Source organism: Canis lupus, chromosome 24 (genome assembly GCF_048164855.1).
Source record: "Canis lupus baileyi chromosome 24, mCanLup2.hap1, whole genome shotgun sequence".
In the NCBI taxonomy this organism is placed as follows: Eukaryota; Metazoa; Chordata; class Mammalia; order Carnivora; family Canidae; genus Canis; species Canis lupus.
The window spans coordinates 45808782-45836527 of NC_132861.1; the positions used below are offsets into that span (position 1 = coordinate 45808782).

The 27746-nt window shown below is 46.2% G+C and overlaps 1 protein-coding gene across 10 annotated transcripts in view; it reads left to right on the plus strand.

The window, feature by feature from the left end:
• DIS3L2 (DIS3 like 3'-5' exoribonuclease 2) overlaps positions 1 to 27746 on the plus strand; it is a 346723-nt gene that overhangs the window by 258143 nt on the left and 60834 nt on the right. For all 10 annotated transcript variants that reach the window (XR_012016729.1, XM_072796677.1, XM_072796673.1 and 7 more), the window contains one exon: positions 11094 to 11327. Coding sequence is in view for 9 of the 10 variants with exons in the window: in XM_072796677.1 (XP_072652778.1) it covers positions 11094 to 11327 (234 nt within the window). In the remaining variant the exon portion in view is untranslated. The remainder of the gene's footprint in view (positions 1 to 11093; positions 11328 to 27746) is intronic.

Below are 27746 nucleotides of genomic sequence, written 5' to 3' on the forward strand. Positions count from 1 at the left end.
TAGAAGGAGCCAGAGCAGAGCCACCAGCAGCGAGCCACTCCTACTACTGCAGCATGGCCTCAATCTCACCTGGAGTTGACGCGGAGAAAGTTTTGCATTTTTCCTTAGTCTACTAGAATGTCTTACTTTCTGGAGCAGACATGACCAACTATAGAAAGGCCGTTCCAACTTTTTAAAAACACCCACTAGATTTTTTTTAAAGGAGCCACTAGAAACTCCTGGTCGTATATGGTTTCATTAAGCCAGTGCCCAGATTTTTAGATCAGTAAACTCTGAAGGGTCTGTTTTGGGCACATTTCTTACATATTGCTGGTGAGAGCATTGTTCTCTGATTTAGATATTTACATTGTCATGAGAGAAAACAAACCCAGTTACATCTTGTGCTTTGTAAGATCCAGTTCTGGTACCATGAAATCCACTTTGACCATGTGAGCCAGTGACCTGATGTTCCGAACACCTCCAGCACTTCTGCTCACCCGGCACTAAGGCCCTGCAAAACAATGCCGTGTCCTTGTCCCCCGCTCATCAGAGACCTTTTCATTCGAAGTCACCTTTATAAACACACCAGTGTGATGCTTTAAAGAGGTCATAAGCAGTAATCGGACTCGGTTACTGAGTCCTTAGAGTGTAGAACCATGAAACCTCAGGGTCAAAGGTCAGAATAATAAAGGAAGAGTGTCACAATGACAGTAGCGATCCACAACTTGCATCTGCCACCACATCCCTGCCATGTGCCATCTGGCTCAGAGAACCAGATGAGGGAGCATGTTCTAGAAGTTGCTTATTTCAACTTCAATCAAGGGCAGCCTCATTTCAGCCATTTATGTAGGCCAAAACCCAGAAGGTCATTATTGACTTTGGTCTTTCTCTTACCCCTCACATCCAGTCAACCAATAAATCACCTCAGCTTTGCCTTCTAACTGCCTCCAGAACCTGCCCCCCTTCCTTAGTGCTGCAAGCACTGTCACCGGAGGCCACGTTGCCATCCCCCACCTGGACCGCACTGGCCTCCTAAACTGTTCTCGCTTCTATCCCACTTCCTCTTCTCTTGACACAGCAGTCAGAGCAATCTTTTTTTTTTTTTTTTTTTTCAGAGCGATCTTTCTACATCAGACATTAGGGCTTGTCTTTCCTTTTCAGAAACTCTCCAGTCTCTCATTCAGGATAAAATCTAAAAAGTCTTTAGTGGGATTTTTTTTTCCTGTTATTTTCTCCCTGTCTTCTCTGCTAGAAATGCAGAGACTATATTCGTCTTGGGACTAGAGTCTCTTCTCACTTCCTGGAGCCCCTTTGCTCACATGGGAAAAGCTGGCTCTTAGTATAAAACTACCATCTCCATTAGGTAGCAGCTCCCCACCCCAGCTTCCACGACTCCACTCCAGTGGAGGTCAGACTTCCCAAACTGCCCATTCCCAAACTTAGAACGTGCCTCAGGTCTCTGCCCATTCCCAGGAGTTCTAGGGAAATCTGTCCAGGCCCTGCCTGATGCATGGAGAACAGTGGTGTCCACCAGTTCAGGCTGCTACTTAGGAATCCTTTTATTTATTACTAACACAGCTGCTTCTAACCTTTATTGGTGGCTCCAGCCTTCCACTGTGCCGTGCGCTCCTCTTCCCTCAAGATCCACCCTTTCCCCAGGTGACTTTCAATTCTCCATGAGAACCGGAGGGACTGGCTGCTTGATCTGGTGAAGCCCCCCATTCAGAGAGTCACGGTCCTCTCTGCCTCCCTCATCCTTTCCCTTCTCTTCAGGCAGTGAAACACGTGCCCATTCCAACCTGGGTGCCACATCCATTCTAAGTGCTAACGGCTCTCCCTTCACAAAATGTCTCCAGTCAGTCATCTTTCTTCTGTTCCCACAGTCACCACCCCTGCTCAGGTCCCTTCCATCCTCCCCTGGGATGCCAATAGAGACTGTTCATGGCTCTCCATTCTATTTACCCAGTGCTGTTAGATGACCTTCCAGAAAGTGAATCTGGTCCCATCACTCTGTTGCTCAGCCTCCTCTCACAACATGGTGGTGCATTACCCACAGAAGTCCAATCTCCAGAGCATGATGTGCAAAGACGTCCACGAACTCTTCCACCATGCTGGGACCGTCTGCTGCTCATCCTCCAGGTTCCTCAGCTGCTATTCTTGCAACTGAAGAGTTTCTCTGGCCTCAAAAAATTGCCTCACTCCTGAGACCTTGCATATGCTTGCCCCTCTTTGTAACTTATCCTTCCCCTCATCTCTACCAATACCAGTCCTGCTTACCTCTGAGGTCCATCTAAAGTGCCACTTCTTCCACGAAGCCATTATTAATCCTTCATCCATTCATTTGGTAACGACTCATTGAATATGTCCTCTGTTCAGATATGACACAAGGTATTGAAGATACAGGAATTAAGTCACCAAAATAGTAGTTATCTCCTAATGGTACATTTATAGGGGATTTCTTTTTCTTCTCCACTTCCCACCTGTAGGTTTTTTAGTTTTCTACAATTAATGCATATTAACCACCGTAGTGAGAGAAAAGAGAGAATTACTTTGAGATTTTTTTCCTGGTGTTTTTGTTTGTTTGTTTAGTAACCAGATAAGAGATCTTAAAATATGTTTGTAAGGCTATATGAGAAGGAGAACAGAAAAGGAGAAGTTGAAAATGAGGAAAGAAGGAACAGATTTTTGGAGCCAGGTCAAAGGACTGGGAGGCTCAAGACCTAAACCTCAGGTCAGGGATTAGCCCTCAGTAGGAGGAGAGGACCCCCCAGCACTCTTGGCCCAGAGGGCGTGAAGAGTGGGGGCACCTACTGATGTCTGGGAAAGTGCTCAGACCTGGGGACCCCCCCCCAACCTTTCCTCAGAATCCATCCTCCCATCTCTCCACCCCAGCAGCGTCTGCGATGCTCAAAAGCCATTTGTGCACAGATCTGTTGTCCTTGATTTTAACATCCTTGTAAACAGAGCCCACTCTTCATTCTTTTTTTTAACCTTTATTTTTATTATTTATTGGAGTTCAATTTGCCAACACATAGCATAACACCCAGTGCTCATCCCGCCAAGTGCCCCCGCCCAGTGCCCGTCACCCAGTCCACTCTTCATTCTTTAATCTCCTCCCCACACAGCACACTGCCAGGTACGCTCAAAAATGATCTCATAAAGTGAACTGCATACCTGTTTCCACAGCTCTTTTTTTTGGCCTGCTCACTTGGACTGGTGTCCCCTGGGTGAGACGCCTTCATCTACAGCAGCCTCCTTGGCACTCCTGAGCTGTGTCCTGGGAGCCGAGGAGAGCTTCACCTGGCTCAGGTCATTGGCAAAGCCACGCCGCCTGCTCCCGCACACACACCCCTCCACAGGCTGTCACCCCCACCGTCCCCCTTGCTCACCCTGCCACCCCAGCCGCCCTCTGCGGGTATCCTGTGACACTTGAAACATGAAAATGATATGTCGTCCAGGCCATTGTGGCATCTGCAGCCCGCAGAGCCGAGGCTTATGCACATGTCCTGTCACTTGAGGCCTCAGTTACTAATAAAGAAACGCATTGTTGGGTTTTGTATTTTATCCTTAGACTCTGTGGTGGGAGTCAGTAGCTCCCGGTGAGAGATAGTGGCTTCCAAGGCTGATTCTGAGAATAATAGAAAAGTTTCCCGAATATCCACCTTTAATCCTTAGCAGAGGCAGGGGCAGAATTGTTTTATGTCAGGCCTGTAGAAACAACCCAGGACCAAAGGAGCCTCTGGAAAAACTGTGCTGTTTGGGGCAGGCGGGGGGCGGGGGTGGTTGTCTCATGTCCCAGTTTGCTAATGAAGGCCCTGAGCAATTAGAGGCTCACCTAAGGTCACTTCAGGGTAGCAGCAGGCTACATTTTGAGCACAGGCTTTGCTGTGAATCCTTGGGACGAACATAAGAATTCAGAACAAAATATTTTCAAGAAATAAAAGATAAAAGACATTTATCATTTATAAGGCAGTCATGCAAAGAGCTAAAAAGTATTCTTAATCAGTTCATCTCCTGCATTTTGATGTTAGTAATGGTATATTTGATTTAAATCTAAAGACTTGGGCCCCCGGGTTAGGGCCACTGTGGTTGGCATCTTTGAAAGGACCTCTGTTTTTGACAGACGGGCCAGGCTGGCCTTGTTGAAAGGGTGGGGTTGAATGAACGAACATCAGCGGCTTGAGAAGTTCGTCATTTTGTGTTTCCTGGGTCGGTCTGAACCCAGTCCTCCGAAGCCTCCCTCCTTCCACCTCCAGCTTTCTTCCCACACAGCCCATGGGCCTCCCAGCCCCATGCAACTGTCTGAGGTGAAGAGAACACTTTTCAAGGACTGCTCAGGCATGGTGCCCTCATCGTCTGTCATAGGAATGGAATTCTTGTCTGCTCACCACATCCGGGCCTGCAAGCTCTTCTCACGTTCCTGCCATTTCCTAGGTTTGCGAGGCAAACCCTTGAGGAAGTTCCCTTGTTTCCCTCCTCTTAGGCTTAGAAGTCTAGACAACTGCCTCCCTATCAGGGTAGGAAGGGGCCCAGTTATAGTCTGGGATCAACAGACGAGGCTGGTGGCAGGTGGCTTGAGACAGTAGGAGAGGGCACAGTTTACTTGGGCTTGTTTTCTATAAACTTCCAGGAAAGTCTAGCCCATGAACAAACTGCCTTATAAACTGAAACAGGCTGGCAGACTCATAGCCCTCTGCTGCCCATCCTTCTTCCTCAGCACTGTTGGCAAAGGTCTCTGGTGGGCCCAGAGCGACTTCAGAGCCTCTCCACACCATAGGAGAAGGCCTAGCTAGGTCTAAATGAGGTGTCCTGCTGACTGTGCTTCCAGCTGTAATTTACGCTTGAATCCTACCATGGCCTTCCTCATTCCTTAAGAAGTGACCCGGGCCTCACCCAGTCACAGTGGGCCTAGCAGAGGAGCCCCCCCCACCCGCCCCTGCTTGCTCCTCAGCCAGCTGCCACCCACCCTGCTGCCTGTGCCCACTGCAGTCACTAGCACCTTCTATCACAGACGGCTCACTGTCTGCCCCTCCAGCTGTCTTGAAGTCCCTCTTTCTGCCCAGTTCCTTTTCTGAAATGTCCTTGGCACCTTTGACGTCTCTCGCCTCGTGCTGTGCTGCCCCCAGCGCCCACCCCATGACTGCCTCGTGTTCAGAGGTGTGAGGAGTGGCAAGAAATCTGCCCCACCCCCACTGCTGGCCACCCCAAACAGCCTGCTTTTGTTCCAGTCAGGAAAAATGCTTCTTCCTGATAAGTTTTTTGAACCAAATATTTTACGTGCAGAAGCCCAGAGTTGCTGCAGGAGTAATTTTGCATCAATTTCCTTCAAATTACAAATTAACTCCATTAGCAGTTTTTTGAATCAGAGATTTCTTTCTTATAAGGGAGGCACTAACCTTTTTTTTCTTTTTTTCTAAAGACTTTTTTTTAAAGATTTTATTTATTTATTCATGAGAATACACAGAGAGGACACAGAGAGAGAGGCAGAGACACAGGCAGAGGGAGAAGCAGGCTCCATACAGGGAGCCTGACGTGGGACTCGATCCTAGGTCTCCAGGATCACGCCCTGAGCTGAAGGCGGCGCTAAACTGCTGAGCCACCTGGGCTGCCCTGACCTTTTTTTTCAAAATAAATCTTAAAATACACTTGAATGGAAATGGACAGTTTTCAAAGGATATGTTTCCTCACAATTTTCTATCTGTAAAATATAGAAAATTGATATGTATTTGAGGTATACCTTGTTTCCTTTACCTCACTGTCCATCTCAGCTGAAATATATTCAGCTGAGGTATAACAAATATAACACTGGAGCACCTGGGTGGCTCAGTCGGTTCAGTGTCTGCCTTCAGATCAGGTCACGATCTCAGGGTCCTGGGATCCAGCCCCATATTGGGCTCCCTAGTCAGCCAGGAGACTGCTTCTCTCTCTCCCTCTGCACCCCCCACCCACCTGCTTGTGCTCACACATTCTCTCTCTCTCTCTCTCTCTCAAATAAGTAAAATCTTAAAAAAAAAAAAATCACATAACACTAAATTTTTAATCTTACATATTTAGACGCAGATCCAGTCTTGTCTGCCACTGAGGAGCTTGTGTGAGTTTTCACAAACCGCCAGTCTATTTTCTCAACTGTAAAATGGGCTGAACAGTGTGTTTAAGAGATTCTAAAAGGTAGTAGGTGTGAGAACACTCTGCAACAAGACAGGGCCAGGGGCTCTCAAGTGCTGTGCGGTTTCCTGGCCTACCTGGTACCAGAAAGTAGGTCTCGAGGTATATACATCGTTTGCTTCTTTCTAACCTTTTAGCCGTGAGCCTTCAGTGGCTGTTGGCATGGCATTTAATCTGACTTGTAAACAGTAGTGCCCTAGAGTGTATGCAGGAAACCTGCCGCCTGCAGAAAGGGAGTGACCCAAATCCCGTGATTAAAGCAGAGGAAAGAAGGACATGATCTTCTTTCTGAAGGGTTTTGTTTGTGAAGCTCCTCGTGGCTTTTTTACTTTTTCCATGAAAAACTCTTTGTCCTTTTGTCTTCTGCCACTGGCCCTGGTTTTGGACAGGGCGTTGATGTGAAGACAGTTTCCAAATTGGAAATTAATGAGGTGTTCCATCCAAAGAAACCTTTCTCCCATGCTGCAAGGCATGCTGCCCCTGGGAACCTCACCCCCACCCCCAACTTGGATCTTTGCTTTCCTGCTGCCCTTGTCTGTAAAGCAGGGTTGGGCATTCTTGCTTCTCTGCTGCCTCCCTCATGTTTTCCTGACCTAGAGCTTTTTTTTAAAGGTTTTGTTTGTTGGTTGGTTTGTTTATTGAGAGAGAGTGTGTGCATCTGTGTACGCTCACAGGGGGATGGGCAGGGGGATGGGAGAGGGAGAGAATCTCAAACAAACTTGGCACTGAGCGTGGAGCCCGACCCAGGGCTCAGTCTCCATCCTGAAATCATGACCTGAGCTGAAGCCAAGAGTTGGATGCTTAACTGACTAAGCCACCCAGGTACCCCCAGCCTAAGAATTTTTTAGGTCTGTGTATCATATCAGGTATGATTTTCCCACAGTCCATGGATGGTGTTAAAGCAGGATAGATCCTGCTGCCTGAGGCCACTGTCACTGAGCCAGAAAGTTCTCAATGGCTCTTCAGAGCTTCCTCTACAGCCCTTTGTGTATATTCAGAAAGAAGGCTGGTGCAGATTTCCTAGGATGCAGCATGAAGGGGAGAGGGTGCTCCAGGAAGGTGAGGGCACTCTAGGAAACTTCTCGTCAGCACCATAGTCTCAGATTTGGTGGTGTTCATGTGTGCTGGTAAGAAGGCTGCCCATCATTGATAAGGAAACAGCTAAAAGAGCAGAGAGGTGCCCATTAGGGAAAAACTGGCTCAAACTGACTGAGGTAGTGCAGCCAATGTGTGTTGTTCTCAGGCTTTGGTAAGGAATGGTAGACTTCTGATTTTGCCAAGTTACAGGTAATAAATTTTAAGAACTCCGAAGATGAAAAGTGGCCTCTAGTCAGCACTCAGCACTATAATGAGAGGGTTTTGAAGGAGAAACAAAGCTCTGTTTAGAGCAAGGACATACAGGCTTAGGGTTGGCAGAGTGTCTAGGAACCTTGTAGAACTTACTGCAAAATTTTATGCATAATTATTTCAAAGGAGAGGACCCGGGGCTTTCATTAGATTTTTAGAGCAGTTCTCGAACCCACTAGTTATATGAAAATAGATGCCCTGTCAGGGTGGTGGAGGTCTGACTCACCTGTGTGTGGTAGTCCCCCATGTAAATGTGCTGTGGTTTCCTGTATCCTCTGAAAAAAGGGACACAGACCCCAGGAGGCCAGATATCGTGTGACTCAGATACCTGAGGGAATCTGTGGAACCACTTGTAAGGAGTGTGCAAGAGAGGTGTGGAATCGAATGGAAAGGAAAGTTTCCCCCCAAGCACGCTAAAGACAGCCTGGCAAACAAAATGTGGACACATAGAAGGAGGAGGGTTGACTGGGTTTGGAGTGAAACGGAGAAAAGGAAACAAGCTAAATCTCCAGGGGAAATCTTTGTGACCACAGGAATGAATAGGTCGTGGCCCTGTCATTCTAGAGTAGCTTGGAGCAACTCCATTAGTGGGGAGTTTTCAGGAAGTGGATGTAATAGAAGGACAAGCATGGGCTGACCTTGAAAGGGGCTCTTCTGGAGACCTGCACGCACTCCTTCCCCACCGGGACTGTTGGACGATACCTCGAATTGGCTTTATAATTTCTCTTGCATTCAGCACACACACGGACCTGCTGAGAGCCAAATTCAGGACCTACTTGCTGCAGCAGAAGAGTCATGAGCACAGTATTTGAATCACTTATATTTTTGGGTAGGTGTGGTTTTTGGAATAATCCAGGAAGTGTAGTTTAAGAGTTGTTTGTTTGTTTGTTTGTTTGTTTTTAAATAAAAATTAAGGTCTGATATTACAGATCCAAGACTCTATAATGAGGCTCTTTGCACTGATTCAAAGGAAAATAAGAGTAGTTTCTACCATTCTCTTCCTGTACTTCTTGGCTGCCATTTTAAGAGTATTGGTTCTTCCTTCAGGGGAAAGTTAGGGGAGCAGAGGGGTCTCTCGCGCCCTCCAGGGTGGTAGCTAGCCATGTTCCATAGAGGCTCTGTGGCGTGGACAGCTCCTCTGGGCTGGGCTCTCTCCTTCCCCCTGGAAACACCCAGGGATCCTTCAGATGGCTTTTTTTCAGGAAGCACATTTCTGAGGTTGTGAACAGAATGGTTTGGCCTGTGGAAAGGAAGGCAGAGGGGATGTTTGCAGCCCAGGTTGAGAGGTTCTACTGCTCATTAGACCTCTCTCCCTCCTCCCGAGCCTCTGCTGCCTCTCAGTATGTTGGCGTTTCCTTGCCCATGAATCCATCCCCCACAGTATTTATCTCAGAGCTTTTCCACTTGCTCATGCCTTTGAGCCCCACTTCGCGCCCTCATCCTTTGCCTCCCACCCCAGAGAGTGGGGCTAGCCTATGTGAGTGCTCTCGCCTCCCCACGTCTTCCCGCCACAGCTGCCTCTCTCACGGATGGGTGCCTCTACTTGGCCTGAGACCCGTTCCTTTTGTACTGGCTTCTTCCCCTCACCCCACAAACCCAGCATAATCCTCTGACCTGCCAGCCCCCTGGAAGCGGTCATCCACACTCATTGCCTCCACCAACCATGCACTTGTCTTTAACCCAGACTCCTTCACATCATGACGCACAGAGGAGATGCCACTGTTTGTGTGGCACAGGGGTTATGTGCGCCAGACTGATGGAAGGCAGGCTCTGGCTGCCCTGGGGGTAGAAGGGACCAGTGTGACAACATGTCTCGAATCCACTCACAGCACAGGGCCTGAAATCTTTGCAGTCTGACTCTGCTCCCACCCCATCCCACCCCATGCTCTTCCCCCTACAAAGTCTTCCTAAGATCACCGATAAGCAAATGCTAAATGACATTTTCTTTATCTTCCTTGACATGCAAGTGGCATTTGACTCTCACTAGTGGTTGAGAGCCCAGTCTCAGTTTCTGGCTGTGCCCTTCTCCAGCCTGTGACCTCAGACAGGTTACTTACTCTGTGCCTCAGAATGAAGATAATGAAACCTACGTCATAGGGTGGCTGCCTGAGTGAGACGGCAGCCTGTGGGAAGTGTCTTGTCTCCTTGTAAGTGCTCTGTATGTGTCTGTTGTGGCTTTTGAGTATTTTTGTTGTTGTTGTTAAAATTCTGTTTATTCATGAGAGACACACAGAGAGGCAGAGACACAGGCAGAGGGAGAAGCAGGCTCACTGCAGGGAGCCCGATGTAGGACTCGATCCCAGGCCCCCAGAATCACACCCTGGGCTGAAGGCAGATGCTCAACCACTGAGTCACCCAGGTGCCCCTGAGTACTACTTTCTTAAAGCCCCTTTCCCCTAACGTTGGACACTTCTGATTTTTCTCCTATCCCTTGAGCTCTCTTGGTTTCTGTTTTCATTCTCCAGATTCTTTTTTTGTCCCCCCCCCCCCCCCCAATTAAGAAGGTGGTAAAGAATGCAGCCTTGGCTCTCCCTTGCCCTTTCTTTCTTTGTTGGGCCTCTGGCCGGGGCTACCAACTTCGCCCCTGTAGATAAGTCATCTCCCCAGGCCCACACCCCAGCTGCCTGCTACAGAGCCCACCATCTGGACCTCTTCCCTGCACCTCAGACACAGGAGTCCCAAAAATATTTTGACATTTGTGTTGTTTCTGTTTTAACAGCAATAAATGCTCATTATAGAAGATATAGGGAAATTTAAAGGATAAAAAATACAAATCAGCAGTTATCCCACCACAGCAAACAGCACCACTGAACTCGGGTGTATGTTTTGAGCCCAGTGGGCCTCAGATTGGGCCAGGTTTCCCCCAGGGGATGTTTGGCAATGTCTGGTGACATTTTTGGTTGTCAGCTTGGCTTTGTGGGAGGGGCTACTGGCATCTATCAGGTGGAGTCCAGGGATTATCACCAAACGTTTTACAGGACACAGGCTAGGCCCCACAACAAAGAATGAGTCCACACAATACTGCTGAGGCTGAGAAACCCTGCTCTGGACCTTTGTCTTTACAGAACTGGCCCAAATAGACTAAGTTGGAATTACTGTTCTCTCTCTGCCTCCATCCTGCCTCTCTCATCTGTGTTCTCTGTTTCTGCCAGTGACCCTACTTTCTCCCTCACCCCACATCTGACCCATTACCAACTCCACAGATTCCCCACATGTCACACCTTTGGAATCTACCCTCTGTCCCTTCTGTTTCTTCCAATTTTGCTACTGATGACTACTCACTCAAGGTAATGAAAAGGCATTCCAGCAGGCCCTTCACTTTGAGTTTCCCTCCTGCTGGGCCTTGCCTGTGCCACCTGTGTGCTTGGAGACCTTCTGTCGACCTCCATGCCTGTTAAATCCATCCCTCAGAATCTGAGCCCCCTGAGGGCAGCAGCTGCCACATCTGATCAGTCTTCGTGCCTAGCTGGAACCTACCACCGTTCTGAGCACAGAGTCAGTGCTTGGTCAATCTCTGTAGAATGGTATGGATGAATGGTTGCATGAAAGAAAGGCCTGGAAAAAAATCCTCCTCTTAATTCCCTCATAATCTGTCTTTGCAGATCCTTGGTGAATGGTTTGGTCGGACCATCATTCGCTCCTGTACAAAACTGAGCTACGAGCATGCACAGAGCATGATTGAAAGCCCAACCGAGAAAATCCCTGAGGAGGAGCTGCCCCCCATCTCCCCCGAGCACACCAGCGAGGAGGTACACCGGGCTGTCTTGAATCTCCACAAAATTGCAAAGGAGTTACGCAAACAACGGTTTGTGGACGGCGCACTACGTCTGGATCAAGTCAGTCACTTCTTTTTTTGGGTGCAACCAACAGATTTGACTTATGCTTGAACCCAGCATGCATGAGGTTCAACATGGCAGTCTTGGGATCTTCCCTTCTTCTTTCCCCAGTCACAGCACTAAAACAGCATTCTCTGAGGCAGACAGAGACTAACTGCCATCCATCCTCTGAACTTCACAGGCACACGAGGCCCACTGACAGGACCCAAGACAAAAGGGTGGTGTCTGTGTGGGTGGCCTTGTGACCAGAACCGCCAGCTTGTCTTTCCTGGCCAGACTGAGTCTTACCTCAGTTTCTACCTCACATCCCTCTGAATGGAGGGAGAAAACATGGAAATTTATAGGTAGTTGACCAGTATCTGATCATGAGGCTTAAAAAAAAAGTATTTCTTTTTATCCCTTACTTTCAAAAAAGAGTCCTATGTTTATAAATTCTGGACTCGTATTTGAAGAAGCAGAGAACTGAGGAAATTGGAGAATGTTGACTGCTACGGAAAATGATGGTCCACAATGGCACCATTTGCTCTTCAGTATCCCAGCCATGCCAGCGGCCCTCTGGGACATAGGTAGCTGTCACTCAAACTTGGTCACATCTCCATGTCCGTTTCCATGTGCAGCAGCTCTTAAGACCTAGGAATCCTTTCCTCATTAGTTGTCAGTATGTTATAGAGTAGGACCTGTGTTCCAAATCGTGCAGAAATTCTCATTTCTATTTCTTACCCAAACCCCCGAGAACCTGCTCTCCCTGCCTGGTCACTGTTTGTGTTGGGAAGTCTCTGGGCATTGAAAAATGAGTTGAGCAGCAGGCCTGGCTGATGGAGACCACTGGCAAGAGGGTAACCTCACAGAGTGTCTTTGTCTGAGCCTTCCAGCTTGGAGGGATCTCAAAACCTTCGTTTTAAAACTTTCTAGTTGAAGATTTCATTGCATCCTAGCTTTTGTGATAAACATCAGTAATGCTTCTCAGCAGGCACTGCAAACGCTTGCTGCCCTGGGCCTGGGAATAAGCAGTAACTGGGGCAAGTGGCTAGTCGTTCCACATGTGCTTGCGGGGCTCAGGGCGTCTTCTGGAGCTCTCATGCTCCTGCTTCCCTGGCCTGGGCCCCGGCAGCCCAAGAGTGGCTGCTGAAGAAGACAGCAAGGCCAGTAGAAAAGGGACCAAAAGGTACAGGGGATGATAGGACATCTCCTTTGCTTCCTTCAGTGAAGTCCTTTGTGGGGCGTGAACACCCCAGTTCTTACTCAGCAGTGGCAGCCCTCTTATCAGATCCAAGAATGCTTCTCAGTTCTTGCTTCCTGGACCTTTGTTCTGCGTTTGGCCCTAGGAAGCTCAGCTCCTGGTTCTCTGCTTCTCCCCATACATCTCCAGCAATGTCCTGCTGGTCCCTTTGCAGATGCCTCTTCCTCCGCTGTCCCCCGTGAGTGTTCACGTTCCCTGGAGTCTACCCCACCCTCTTTTTTTGTCTCTATCCACACTCCCTTCCTGAATGAATTCCTCTCCTCTTAGGATTGTTACTACTTACTAGATGCTGAGGTGACCAAAATCTGTCTCTCCAGCCCTGCCCTCCTTCCTAAGTTCTTGACAAGCTTCCCCTCCTGCCTTCTTGAACTCTTTACCTGGATGCCTTGTGATCACCTCAGCCAGTGCTTGTCCTTCCTTGCACAGGACGCAGTGACCAGTGTGGGTGGCGTGCTGCGTAGGCTGCCTCCCGCTCCCGCCTACCTCTGCTCCCACCAGGGCAGTTGTGTGTATCAGATAATCATTCAGTTTAGCTGAGTCAAAGAAGGTACACGGGTCAAATAAGAGCATAAAAAAGGAAGCTGTCATCTCTGTGAAAACTAAAATTGCTTGAAAAGATTCAATAAGAATGAATCTGTAAAAATTCTGTTTGGGTGTAACAACTATAAAAGAATAGGAGGAAAAATCATAAAATTCAGGAAGAATTCTGTACTCAGATGGCTTTACAGATGTCTAAGTTCTCCCTCTCTTTTAAAGAAACAAAAACTATAGGGGCACCTGGGTGGCTCAAGCAGTTAAGCATCCGACTCTGAGTTTTGGCTCTGGTCATGATCTCAGGATTGTGAGATGGAACCCCTTCTGTTCACTCTAGTTCTCTCTCCCTTTCTCTCTCTCTCTCTAAAACTAAAGAGAAACTATAAATTATAGATAATGAATTATGAATATAATTTATTCAGAAAAAATGTAAAAATCTAATTATTGTCCTCTCTTTAAAAGCTTTACATTTTTAAAAATGAATTTACATTTATATAAATTAAGGTAAATGATTAGCTATATATAAAGATCTCTCGTATATGATTCCCCTCTATTTTTTTTAAAGATTGTATGTATATATGTATGTATGTGTTTATTTATTTATACACACGTGCAAGCGGGGGTGGGGAGGCAAAGGAAGAAGGAGAGAGAGAATCTCAAGTAGACTCCATGCTAACCAGGGCCCAACAAGGGGCTCAATCCCAAAATCCTGAGATCATGACCTGAGCCAAAGCTAAAAGTCAGATGCTTAACAGACTGAGCCACCCAGATGGCTCTGATTCCCCTCTGTAGCCGGTTCCTATGATAACTTACTAACTACTGCTTCAAGCACATCAAATGAGAAGGCTTGTTATAACATCTTAGAGATCTTACCCTATCAGATTGTTACAGTGTTTGATTGGATCAAATATAAGAAATGCTCTCTAACTGTAAAACTATAGAAGATCACTGTTAGGTGATGTCAACTTTACAGTAGGAGGGCTATGGCAGTCAAGGTAGAAGAATGATCACAGATTATTAATTGATACTGATCTGTTGGCTTATCTTAGAATCAGAATTTTATTACTGAAAATAACCTTAGGTATCTACATCTCATTGTCTCTCACAATTTACACATTGGAAAGCTGATGCCCCGCAAAGGTTAAATGAGTTGCTTATATGCAAGAAATCCAGATAGCGAACTCTTTGTTCAATTTTCCTCCATTTACACCATGCTGACTTAAGAGAGAAAAGTTTTCCTTCAGAGTGAGGGTGGGGGGGAGAGCCCTCAAAAGTCCTAATTAGGTTCCAGTTAATTAAGGTTTGAAAATAATGGATGTACATCCTTGGAGTTGATTCCTTGGTTCCCCAGAAAACAAGTCGTATGGACCACAGCTTTAGAAGGAGGAGCACATCAATCTCCCACAGCAAGGGACACTGGTGAGATCCTTTATAAATCAGCTAAATGGCCCCATTCAGGAGTTACCGCATTTGTTCCCCTGGGCCTGCTGCCTGCATTTGCCCTCGCAAAAATCCATTTTTCCTTGGTGCTTTTGGCACAGCCTGCTGTTTGGAATTTCTCTCTGATGCTTTGTTTGCCTCATTTCACCATGTCCACATTTTTGGTGGTGTTCCTGAAAAAATAGGCCCTTTTATACCAGCCTCCATGAGAGAGACTCTGTGAGAGGGGACGCCTTCCATGTCACACCGTGTGCCCTTGGGTATAGAATAAATCCACTAAACCAGAAGTTTTACTTTTCCAAGAAATCAGTTCACCACGATGATCTTCAGAATGAGTGAGGTGGGGATACAAGGATAGTGCCTCTTTGTTGAGTCAGGGTCGGACTGATTTGGAGGCCATAACTACAGGAATACAGAGCTCCTTGGCCATTGGGTGATTGCAGTCAACCCCTTAGGCTGGAGCTGCCTCACTCACATCAGATGGTGTGCCTTCAGCCCTCCAGGCCACCTGACTAGCTCCGGTCCCCCAGGGGACCACCTGCTGACGTTTTGTCTGCTTGCCCTAGTGTGCTATCAGATATGAGCACATTCTCTACATACTGTGGTGTGGGACAGAATGGGAAGCACTGCCTTTAAGCCGATCTCCTGCTTCACATCACATGTCTATTCTACCTAGAGGTCAAACCTCATTGTACGGAGGTTCTAGCTCAGGGAAATGACACTCCTTTGTTTCACTGCCCAAAAAGCAAATGCAGATGCCGAGTGCATTCTTTGTACTTTTTGGTTGGAACAGTTGGAATAGTATTCCTTCCAGGTGGCTTCTTCCCATCTTCACATTTCCTGCTGCCATGTTAATTCTAGACTCTGACACAGATTCTGGTTTCATTTTCTTTGTTATCGTGTATGTCACCCCTGTTTCTTGAAAAGAGATGCCTGCCTATAAAGGGAACCCAGACATCTTTGTGTTTGTAGTAGAAGGAACATGATTATGCAAATCTTGAGTTGTGGGGAAGAGGGACTGTGAGAAGCCCTCCCTCCGTGCTCTGGTTCTTGCTCCATGACTTGGGCCTGCCTGACACTTCTGTTTATGCTGACACAAAGTCTGCTCCTGGGCATCTTCCTCTCTAGAGAGGAAGATAACACTGCCTGTGATCTGACAAGGCCTCAAGCTTATTTTAGAGTCCTGTGTCTTAGTGGTTACCTTAAAGAAAGATGGGTAGCAGCTTGGTCAGTAGAATCAATATTCCCTGAGAGTCGGACATCTCAGGGAATATTGATTATCTTCAGGAAGCTACACCTACAGCTTTCCAGGGCTTTCCCTCCACATTCCCCAGTCAGGAGCTAGCACTTAGAGGGCAACCACTCTGTGGGTGGACTTCTGTGAGAAACCACCATAATGACCTGCAAGAAACTGGGTTCCCCCATCAGGTTGGCAGGGATGTGCATGGCTTCCACTAAGCCTTTGATTTTCTGAACTGAGAGGAAGTTGTAGTGAAAGAGAGTTTATATTTCCATCTTAGGTGATTCCTCCAAACTAAAGGAGCCTTTACGAAATTCTCAGCTATATCTTCTATGATGCCTTCCTGGCACGATTTTGAAGTTCAAACATCAGGCATATTCTTTGAGTGGACTTGGTTGTAAAGATGAACTTGTTGGTGAAATAACTTTTAAATACTTTGGGACCCAAGCAGCTGTAGAATGCCATTCTGGATGTCCTTGGGCTATCCCAGTCATTAAGTCAGGGGTCAGCAGACTTTCTGTAAAGGGCCAGATAGTAAACATTTTAGGCTTTGTGGGCCATATGGCCTCTGTCTCGACTCCTCAACTCTGTTGTTGTGATGTGAGAGTAACTACAGATGGACAATGGGCAGGCTGTGTGCCAATAAAACTTTAAGGACACTGGGATTTGAATTTGACGTAATTTTCATTTCACAGAATAGTATGCTTCTTTTGGTTATTTTTCAATCATTTAAAAATGTAAAAACCATCCTCACCCCATGGGCTGCACAAGAGCAGATAGAAGGCTGGATTTGGCCTGTGGTCCATAGCTCGCTGACCCCCGCTCACATGAAATTCAGCTCTGTTACCCAGGCCGCTGTTAGTAGCTCATCATCACTGCACCAAGGAGGTGAGGTAATGGAGAACCATTGTGCTAAGTTAGCTCTGGGGGTGGTTTCATGCAATTAAGTAAATTATTCCTTTGATTAGTACCATGTTGAGCAGATCCAATTGGAGGCCAGAAGTAGAGGAATGAATCCGTTTAGCACCAGTTCCCTTACCCTAGTTACAGTCAGGTAGCTTTAATTAGCCAGAAGCAAGAAGAGCAGTGGCTCTCATTTCCCACCTCTGTGAGTAGCAGCCTCTGCACAGTTGGGTCTCACCCCCAGCCCACCTGCAGAGATGCTGGCTCATAGGGCGAGACTGCTCATGGCCAATGCCGGCCCAAAGGAGGCTGTGTGGCATTTCTCTCCCCACCCTGCCCCTGTTGTTGTATGTAGCAGTATGTTTTGTTGAATCACATGTTTAAAGTTATAGTTAAGAATTCTTTTTTTCCTCCTCTCCAACACAGTTGTTAGCAAGAAATGAGCATTCTGACTCTCTACTGCTTAGTTTTTGTACAGTGTGATATTTGGTGCAAGGTAAAAAGAATGGGCTGTTCATCCTATCTGGCTCTTCCTTGGTCTTGTTATTTACATCACCACTGAAGCACAAGAGTAAGTTACTTATCCGATGGTCAGACATATTCATAGAATTGGTCTCTATTGTCTTAGTCATAGAGTCCTTCATTCCACATGTCTCCTGAAAGCATTTACTGGGTACCTTGTGTATGTGAGGTGCTAGAGATGAAGGAATAAGGAATGAAGGAATGAGACTCAGTCCAGGTTCTTAGGTTTATAGTGAGCTGAAGGAGCCAGTAGACCACACAGAAAATTAAGAGTGTGGTGAGTATGTTGGAGAGAACCAGCACAGTCTCGGGGGATCAGGGAGGATTTCCCAGCAGAGACAGTGTATACTCTAGGGCTTTTAAAAGGTTTAGGGGCTAGCCAGGCCCCAAAGGCAAGGGAAAGCATTTCAAGCAAACTGGTGGTGCAGGTATGGGAAGCAAGAGATAGCACATTTGGGCAATGGCAGATTGTTCCAGATTATATGGTGTAGATGCAGTGAGGGGAGTAGCTAGGGAAGGAGGCAGAGGCTAGGCCCTCAAGTCTGCAGGAATGAACTGGGGGAGCCATGGAATGATTTTAACTATGAAAGTGACATGATCAGAACTGTGTTATGGCAAGAGCTGATGGCTATGGTATGTAGAGTAAACTGAAAGGGAACAAAAGAGGAATTGCACAATCCACCAGAGAAATGACAAGGACCTGACCTGAAAGAGAGGCTGTGGGGCAGGAGAAAATCACAGATCCAAGAGAGGAAGGGGCTTTGGTAAGCCTTGACAAACTGATTATCTTTTTTTTTTTTTTTTTTTAAGGTTCTTTATTCTTTGGGAGAGAGAGATACAGAGAGAGCACAAGCAAGAGGATGGGCAGAAAGAGGAGAAGCAGACTCCAGGGAGAGAAAGGGAGTTGGGGGAGGTACAGAGGGAGGGAGAGAATCTCAAGCAGCCTCCACGTTCAGTGCAGTGCCCAACCTGGGGCTTGATCTCAGGACCCCAAGATCATGACCTGAGCCAAAATCAGGCATCGGATGCTTAACCAACTGAGCCACCCAGGCACCCCAAGAGTCCCAAAATTTAAAATGGCTGGAGAGAGGTAGTTGAAAGCATTTTTGCTAACCCCTTGCTGAAGCTGAGACCAGAGAGCAACTTCCTGCCCCAAAGTGAGGTCCTTCTTTCCTCTCATTAGAATCCATAAAGATACCCATACTTTTTAAAATGGTGCTAAGAATTATCATTGCATTTTCAGATCCTCAGAGAACATTTGAAATTCACTAGCCCAAGGCTCTTACCTCCTGTGTATAATAGTCTTGGGTTGGCCTGATGTGAATGATTATAAAGAAATCCAATTGAATTAAGACTAAAGAGCACAGGGGTGTCAGAGTGGTTCAGTTGGTTAAGCATCCAACTCTTGGTTTCAGCCCAGGTCATGATCTCAGGGTCATGAAATCAAGCCCTGTGTCAGGCTCCACACTCAGCAGGGAATCTGCCTGAGTGTCTCTCCTCCCACCCCCCACCTTGTCCCTCCCTCCATTTGTGCTCTCTCGCTGTCTCTCAAATAAATAAATATTTTAATTTTAAAAAGAGTGAGAGAGACTAAAGAGCACAGAGTAGCTCTACGACGTAATCTTACTGTCATATGAATCGCAATACTTCTCTTTAGGGAAGTAGTAAACAGTACAGGAAGGCTTCTACTAGAAGTTCAGGGCTTCTGTTTAAGCGTTGATAAATGTGCATTATTTCAGGCATAGAGAGAGTTCTAGAATTAGGTTTGGAGAATATCAGCCTGTCAGGTTTTCTCCTATTTTTCCCAGTTACCAGTTTCATACTCATTATATCAGCAGTTTTCATTCAGATGTATCCAGCTCATTTATAAATAAATCGCCAGCCAAGAACCTGTGGTCCTTTGAACGAGTGGGCACCCAGAGGCCATCTAGCACGGCCTCTGTGGAGGAGAGGGGAGCAGCTGGGCAGAAGGAGCTACAGCCTCAGGCTTCAGGGAGAACCTGGGAGCACAGGGAGCCCTGGTCATTCCTCAGGGAAGAGAGATGGATCGATGGCACTCCAATTTCCTATGGAATCAGGGAAAACAGTCCATACTTAATATATCCCAAGGCATGAGCAAGAGACAGACCTGAAAACTTGACCTAGTTGTGTATAAGGAACACTAATTATAGCCCCTGTGGGAGCTAAGTGCTATTTGTGGCTTGTTAACATGTGCATAAAAGCTAACATATGTCATTAAGGGTCAGAGTAACTGTGCCGAGCAGCTTGTTATTAAAACCCCAAACTCTTCATGTGCTCATCCTTCCTTTAGGCGTGTCACATCGTCATTTACTCATAATTTTCAAAAATTAGAAGGAATACAGGTAGTATTATTCTGGAAGTTGTTAAAATACAGACTCAGACATGATATCGGACCCTCACTGGACAGATATTTCTTAAGTTCCTGTTGTGTTACAAGTACTGCTCATAGTCCTAGGAAGGAGCCTGAGGCAATGGAAGACGAACTTCCTACCTTCCAGTTGCATAGTGAACTTGAGAAGAATTCTGTGTACTTAGAGGAAACTCCAGGAAGATAAAAGCAAGGGCATAGCCCGTTGACATGGAGCAGGCTAAAGGAATGGTTTGTTAGATGGGATGGGATTCGTGAAAGAAGGCTGGCTTGGGAAGGGAAACCCTAACTCACACAGTGGTGCCAGGCAAGGGCACGGCAGGTGAGGAAGAGCTGAGGGCCAAGGAATATCCCCCCTGTTGCCACAATGTGGCATGTACCCTGTTGCACTACTCTCTCCTCTTGAGTTCTGAGCCCACTGAGAACAAGACACACAAGGCAGACTGAGATGGGTATATTCTGTGACTGATAAAGTTTGGATCAGTAAAGGCAGCTTGAGTGGGTTCAAGCATTTGGAACAACCCTGAAGTGAATGTTATAAAAAGAAACTCTGGTTGGAGTGACTAGAGGGAGCAAAAGGTAGCCAGAAACAGACAGAAGCATGTCCCCCTACCAGGCCGGGTACCCCAGAGATGGTCCTCTTGTGACTGTCACCATGTGGCGCCTTCCAGTGCTCCTGGGAACCTGCCCACACCATGGCCGCTGAGGGAACCTAGAGCTGATGCTTCTGCTCTTGCTCAGAACAGCCAGTCCAGATCCTCAGCAGAACTTGGCCTCTACCCTGCTTCTGGAAGCTTCTCACTTGCCTGCTGCCGCTTGCTGCTTGCAGAAGGTTTCCCAGAACCTAAAGATTGAACCTGCAGTCCTGCTGCAGAGAGGTTTGCATCAGCCAGCCCCTCCTTCTCTCCCACTTAGGGCTCCCCTAGCACTTGATTTATACCTGCCACTTGTCTTTTTTTTTTTTTTTTTAAGATTTTATTTATTTATTCATGAGAGACAGAGAGGCAGAGACACGGGCAGAGGGAGAAGCAGGCTCCCTCTGGGGAGCCTGACACAGGACTCAATCACGCCCTGAGCCAAAGGCAGATGCTCAACCACTGAGCCACCCAGGCTCCCCTGCCCCGTCGCCTGTCCTGATCCCATTATCTCATTGCTTTGTCATTTTCCATTTTCTTCCCTGTTTCCATCTCTAAGACTGACTTCCTGAAGGGTAAGGACAGTATCATATTCATCTCTGTATCTCCAGCCACTGCACAGTGCTTGTTTCTAACAAGCATTTCAAGGCCTCTGAGCATCTCTGTACATATTGCTCTTTTTAAAAAGAAGATGGTGGTTATGATCTGGGAGAGGGACCTAGAAGAGAGGTGTGCTTATGTAAGAGAATTAAATGCACATTATAAATCAGAGAGGTTTCCTCTCCCTTTGAATAGAAGGGTTGGATGTTTGATTCCTTGCCAAGGCATCCAAGGTTTAGAACAGGGTGTAATGAGGACTTTCTCAAGGTGGAGCTGCCTGGACAGGTGTGAAGAGACAGGAAGCTTCAGCACCCCAGGGGGCTGGCAGTGCTTCTAAGGCATCCTGAGCACTTCTGTGTTCACCTCTGTGTCCTCAGACCAGAGAGCCTATATCCCTGAGGGGAGCCTGGCAGAGGAGGCTCTCCAGGGGAAGGCAGAGACCCCCAGTATGCTGCCCTGGGAACGGAAATGTTGAGGCTTGTCGGAGACCAGGCTCGCTAATGTGGACAGGTGGGCAAAGCACCAGATCTGTGCCACCCCCACCTGCCTTTCACAGAGATTCCCTGTGGGGTGAGCTAATGTCAGCTGCTGTCCCCCACCCACATGACAAAATGGGAATGATTTGTGTACCACAATAGGATCCCCGGTCTCTGCTCCCTCTGTGAATTCCGATCAGAGCCTAGTCTTGCTTCTCATGGAAATGATTTGCACAAGACAGAGGTTCTATGTTAGTTGTTGCTGGGCTGTCTGGGAAGAGTAGATAACTCACATCACAGCTGGAGTTGAGAGTGTGCCCAGATGACTCAGACTTAAGTCCCTAGCATTTCCAGGGGGCAGAGAAGGGAGGCAGAGGACTGTCACGCTTATGGGATGATATATCAGAAACTTCTGGGGGTCAAGTGGAGCAGTGGCCGGCACCCCCTGTTCCTCTGAGATGTAAGGCTTTCAGGTTAGTGGCCTCGATGACGGATTCGGCTCCTCCACGGCTCTTTCGGGTAATTGTACTTAATGCTTAGGAAGTGCTTGGATTCTCCCCCTTTCTATTCACAGGACACTCTGCACATCCTCACCCTGCCCCCATGTCACACCCCACGTCACTCGAATGTGAGCCAAACAGCTACATAAGAGATGTGGAATCCTTTGACGTTAGTAAAACCTGCACTGGGGAAAGGGAACCCATGCAGCTGACCCTTGGATTTTACCATGACTGCTTCTCAGGGCTGGCTCAATTGATTTTGGTTTCCATGGTCCAGTGAGCCAGGGGGGGCTCTGTTCCTGTTCACTGCCTGTGCTAAACTCCTCTGCCAGACTGAGTTTCCCCAAACCCTGCTTTCACCTGTCACTCAAAGACCTGCCATCTCCTGAAACAAGTTTTAGGGAGCAGTAAGGTTTCCATAAATATTCCAGGACAGGATATAAGATGGCTAGGTTTTAGTTTTGCCAAACAAGGATATTGTCTTAAAAAGCTAGTTATCATCTACTGTCATCATGATTTTACAAATGAAAACATTTTAGCACCAAAATGACAAAAAGACTTGGTTGAGCTTTCTGGAACACCTCTTTCTCATTTTGCTAATCTCAGACCAGCCTTTGCAAGCGACTAGATTGCTCCGTCAAATCCCAGTGCCTCCTGGCTTTGAAGGCCCTCTGTGACATGGCTCATGTTTGATGCTCCCTGTGTCCCACCAACCCGTCTACCTTCCTCGTCCTTCCTTGGTTTCACAGAGCCTAGGCCTCCACTGCTCACTGCAGTCCCACATACCTCACTTCCTCCAAGTGAGCCACCTCATCCCTTACTTCTCTAGGTCCAGATGCAGCACTTCATAGGTTTTCATTCATTTCATGTTATAATTTCATTTCTTTTTCACCTCCATCTCCCTCCTTGCCTGCATTCTTGAGTATCAGTTGTGTAGAAGGCAGATACCTTGCTGCAACTTCTCACCCATCAGTCTGTGGTGTTGGCACAGAAGAGACATGTTAAAGCAGTTTGCAGCGCTGTGAATGTCACCTGAGGTCAGTGGGTGCTCAAGGACATGGTGTCCATTTTATGTCAAGTCTAAAACTTGAAGATATGGTCCCGTTCTTCCTCAAGGAATTCCCACATTTTTAAAGAATAATATTGTTGTAACACAGTTTGTTTTGTAGCACTTTTTCCATTCCCATTTTAAATAGCATGTGGCAGACATTTTTAAACTAAAGAGAATTTAAGAGCTTTAAAAGTATTTTGTAACTTGATCCCTATTTTGATTATCTTTTTTATTTCCCACATATTTTTTTAACATCTACCAGGTACAAGTACCATGCCAGGTATTGGGGACAAAGAGAAGAGAACGTGGCCTCAGCTTTCCGTGTCCCAGCACTCCAAGTAGCCTAATGTCTCACGGAGGGAATGGAAGAGGCGGGTGCCAGGGAAAAGCCTGGATAATAGGCCACATTGGGTTTGTGTGGACATGGCCGCCTAGGTGTTTTATATGAGAACGCTTGCTATGGTTTGAAGGGCCTACTTTAAAAGTCAATTAGAGACAAGGTCAATCTGTTTTTAAAAGTTTTCTCCTGTACAAAATAGAAATTAGCAATTTGCTATAAGAAAAATGCTGGAAATGCTGAAAATAAATTAGAAATTCTTTAATTGCCCCTTGAATTGTGACCCCCTGGGGTAAAGGAAATCTGCCAGAGTAGAAAGAAATGAGCCAGACCCCGAAGGGCAACATCCAGGGAGGGAATCCCAGCAGGTTTCTTATCTGCTTGTCAGCATTAAATTGGCAAGCTCCTAAATAAGAAAATTTGCTAATGAATAACAGTCTGCAGGGTTTGAAGTACATTTGAGCAGGGAGCCTTTACTGAGCTCTGAGAATGCATGCTTGGCCATGGGGCAGTTTGAAACTGATTTGCTACAATCAGTTTCCTTCTGTAAATAACAAGGGGCTCTCCCCTTCCCTTCTCCTGCCCTCCACCCTGGCCAAGTACTAGAACGAGCTCTAAGTTTCGCCTGCCTCCCTGTCTGGCCTGTAGGGACACACTCCTGAGCTCAAGCAGAGCGGGAGCAAAGCTCTGAGCTTCTCCCTTTCTTCGGTCTGCCTGGCCATCCAGCTTCCTGGCCTGGATTCCTGACTCCTTGTTGCCGGGATTTCTCAGTTTCTGTGGAGATCTGTCCTGGTTGCCCAGAGGCCTAGCTCTGAACTCCTTTTTGGTACACACTTTTGCTCCAGACTGCCCCAGGCCCAGATTCCCTTCTCTCCTTGCCACCAGCTACAAAGCAGTGAAGACTTAGAGCGTGGACCCTGCACTGGACCTCCTAGATTCTGACCCTGACTCTTGCACTTAGCCATGGGACTTTAAGTTTTCTGTGCCTCAGTTTCCTAAGATAATGAGTAAAATGAAATAACATATCCCCAAGGTAATCATAAAATGGATATAATGTGAGGCACCTGGCTGGTTCAGTTGGTAAAGCATGCAATTCTTGATCTCAGGGTTGTGAGTTCGAGCCCTGTGTTGGATATAGAGATTACTTAAAAATACAATCTTAAAAAAGAATAGTGGAGATACTGTTCCTGAGACAACCATCATTAAAATGGAGATAATAATAGTACCTATGCCATTGGGGTACTGTTAGGTTAGTGACTTGTACCCATAGGACAGTGCTGACACATAACAGTAAATGGCTGTTAGCTGTGTGGTTGGGCGCTGAGAAGGACCCCATTGCTGTCTTCACAGAAGAGCCAGCTCTAGCAGAGCTACGGTGGAGGTGCGGGGGTCACTGGCAGTCTTGGTATGGAAAGACTTCCCTCCATTTGCTATCTTTCAGTTGCCTCTGGAGAGAGGGGAAGGATTTGAAATGGAGGTGGAGGGGTGAGGACAGGTCCTCTCCTACTGTTCCACAGGAAGGAGTGGTCCAGTTGGGCCAGGTGGGTAGAGGAAGCGCAGTGGCAAGAGGTCAGACTGGAACAGGGGTTCAGGCACTTAGGACATGGTACTGGATTCACAAGCAGGGGGTATCTTGAAGGGTTTGTGAGCAAAGAAGGGAAGGAGATGAAACACCCATCCTACTCCCAAGTTACTCAAAGAAGAAAAGATGCAGAAGTTTCAGTTGACATAAGCCTTCCTCAATGTTGTTATAGACTGTTTTTAGCTTTTGCTATCATAAATAGCACTGCAATTAATATTCTGTATGAAATTTTAAAATCACTTTCGATTATGTCCTTAGAGATACACTCTTGGAATGACCGGATTGTAGGGAATTAACTCTTTTTCTGTGACTCTTTTCTCTTTTTGATTAGCTTTACTATTTTATTTGTAATGTGTGGTTTGTCTCACAAAAATTTAGAAATTAACAAGTAAGGCCAGTATAGGCATTCGTCACTCCTCATCTAGTAATAACATTTTTCTCTGTATCCTAAAGAGTGTACATTTTTAAAGCTTTTGATACAAATTTTCCAGAAAGGTTAAACTAATTTAGGCTTTCCCCAGCAGGAACAATAGTGTATTGTCATTGCATCTCACCAAATTGAGAGTTTGTGGGTTTTATTTAATCTTCATTATTATGATAGGTTGAAAATGGTGTTTCATGATTGTTTTGACTTGCATTTGTTTTATTGCTTGTGGGCTTGATCACCTCCTGCGTCCTGAGTCCTCTCTTTGCCATTTCTATAAAAGAGCAGATTTTATATACAATCACTAGGCACTCCTTACACCCTTAGCATTACACCCACCAGCCATATTTTTAGCCAGAATTACTTTTTTCCCTAATGAGGTATAATTTACATACAGTAAAATTCCAGGGTTTTTTGTTTGTTTGTTTAGTTCTCTCACCCTAGACAATTTCTACTTCCCCCTTTGTACTCATGCCCTCTCCCTACACTCGGCCCCTGGTAGCCACTGATAGTTTTCTGTCCCTATTGTGCTGTCTCCTCCAGAATGTCATACACGTGGAACCACACAGTTGGTAGTTTTTTGAGTCTAGTTCTTTCACTTAGCATCATGCCCATGAGGTTTCTTTACCACGTGGTCGTGTGTACCCGTGATCATTCCCTTTTGTTGTAGAGAAACATCATTCCATGATGTTGTAGGTGGTCCAGTTTGTTTATCCATTTACCAGTTGAAGGGCTTTTGGGTGGTTTCCAGCTTGGGGCAATTATAGAATAATGGTGTCATAAACACCCACAGGCTTCAATGTGATGGTTAAGTTTTCATTTCACTGGGTAAATACCTAGAAGGGGGAATTGCTAGATTATATGGCAAGTGTGTATTTAACTTTATTTTTAAAAACTGGCAAACAAGGGGTCCCTGGGTGGCTGTCAGTTGAATGTCCAACTCTTGATTTCAGCTCAGCTCGTGATCTCAGGGTCATGAGATGGAGCCTTGTGTTAGGCTCTGTGCTGGGCATGAACCCTGCTTGAGATTTTCTGTCTCCCTCTGCTCTTCCCCACCCCCCTCAAGAAAAAAACACAAAAAACTGCGACACTTTTCTACACTTTTCTTGACATGGCTATACCATCACCAACAATTAGAGAGTTTTCGTTTCTCTCCATGCTTACCAGCGCTAGGTATTGTCAGGTTTTTGTTGGATTGTTTATTTTTTTAGCCATGTTAATAGGTGTGTAGAAGTATTTCATTGGTGGTTTTAATTTGCAATTCTCTACTAATTCATGTGCATATTTGCTGTCTGCATATCTTTTCTGGTGAAGTGCATGTTCATATCTCTCACCCATTTTTTAATTGGGTGGTTTAATTTCTTATTACATATACCCTTTATCAGGTATGTGATTTATAAATATTTTATCCAGGTCTTTGGCTTGTCTTTGCATTCTGTTACTTTTCACTCTTTCTGTGAAGAGTAGAAGCTGTAGATGTTGATGAAGTCCAGTGTATTGAATTCTTCTGTTACAGATTTTACTTTTGGTGTCCTAAGAAATGTCTGACTAACCCAAGGTCATAAAGATTTTTCCCTGTTTCTTCTGGAAATTTTATAGTTTTAGGATTTACATTTCAGTTCTTTCTTCTTTTTTAAAACGCTTATTTCCTGGGCTCAGCTTTTTTTTTTTTTTTTCTAACATAGTTCCAGTAACTGAGACAGACATGTAACTGAGCATAGTTGGGATGGGGTAGTCCTGAGAGCCTTGCTAGGCATGGTGCCCATCAGGAACCATCTAGAAAGGAGGTGGCGGCATCAGAAACTGCTTCAGGAGTGGCTTTTAAACAGATATGAGGTTTCTCGGGCTTAAGATTTGGCATAAAAGTGAAGATTGTATCTTCTTAAAGGAGGATGAAGATGATAAGAGAAAAACCTCTAAATTTTCTAGATAAATCCTTCTGACTGCTGCACGAAGTCGGGTTGGCAAATGGTGCCAAGCACAGGACTTTGTCAATTACATGCAAACACCCATGTCAGTGAGTCACCCAATCATGCTTTAATCTCATAACCAAGAGGCTTTTAAAAATTATAGTCAACAAAGCAGCTTGCTAGTTATGACTGCCATTGGAATTGGGTTTTCCTTAGAACAGCTGGAGTATAATTTGGTGGGAAGAAAGCCTGATATGGGTGAGAGGCCAAGGATTGCTTGCCTGGGAAGGATGTGCTGCTAACGTCTGATAGAAATCTGTGAAATGACCAACCTCGGCCAAGCTAAGTAGAAGCCTGCCATCTTTCATCCATGGGAAAAGATACTGTAGCAAAAGAATTCAGAAAAGAACATTGATTATCAACTTTGTATCTGTCACTGTAAGACAGGTAAAACATGGCCCTGTCTCTAAGAAACACATGGTTCAAACATGCTTCGTGCTGGGTTATAGAATCTGGGAAAAGATTCCTGTTCTAGTAAAGGACAGCAGTTGAGAGTTGGTTGGGAATGTCTTCTTCAAGGGTGATTCAGGCAGAGCAGTGCAAGAGTTTGGTATGTTCTGGGAGGTGCGGGCCATT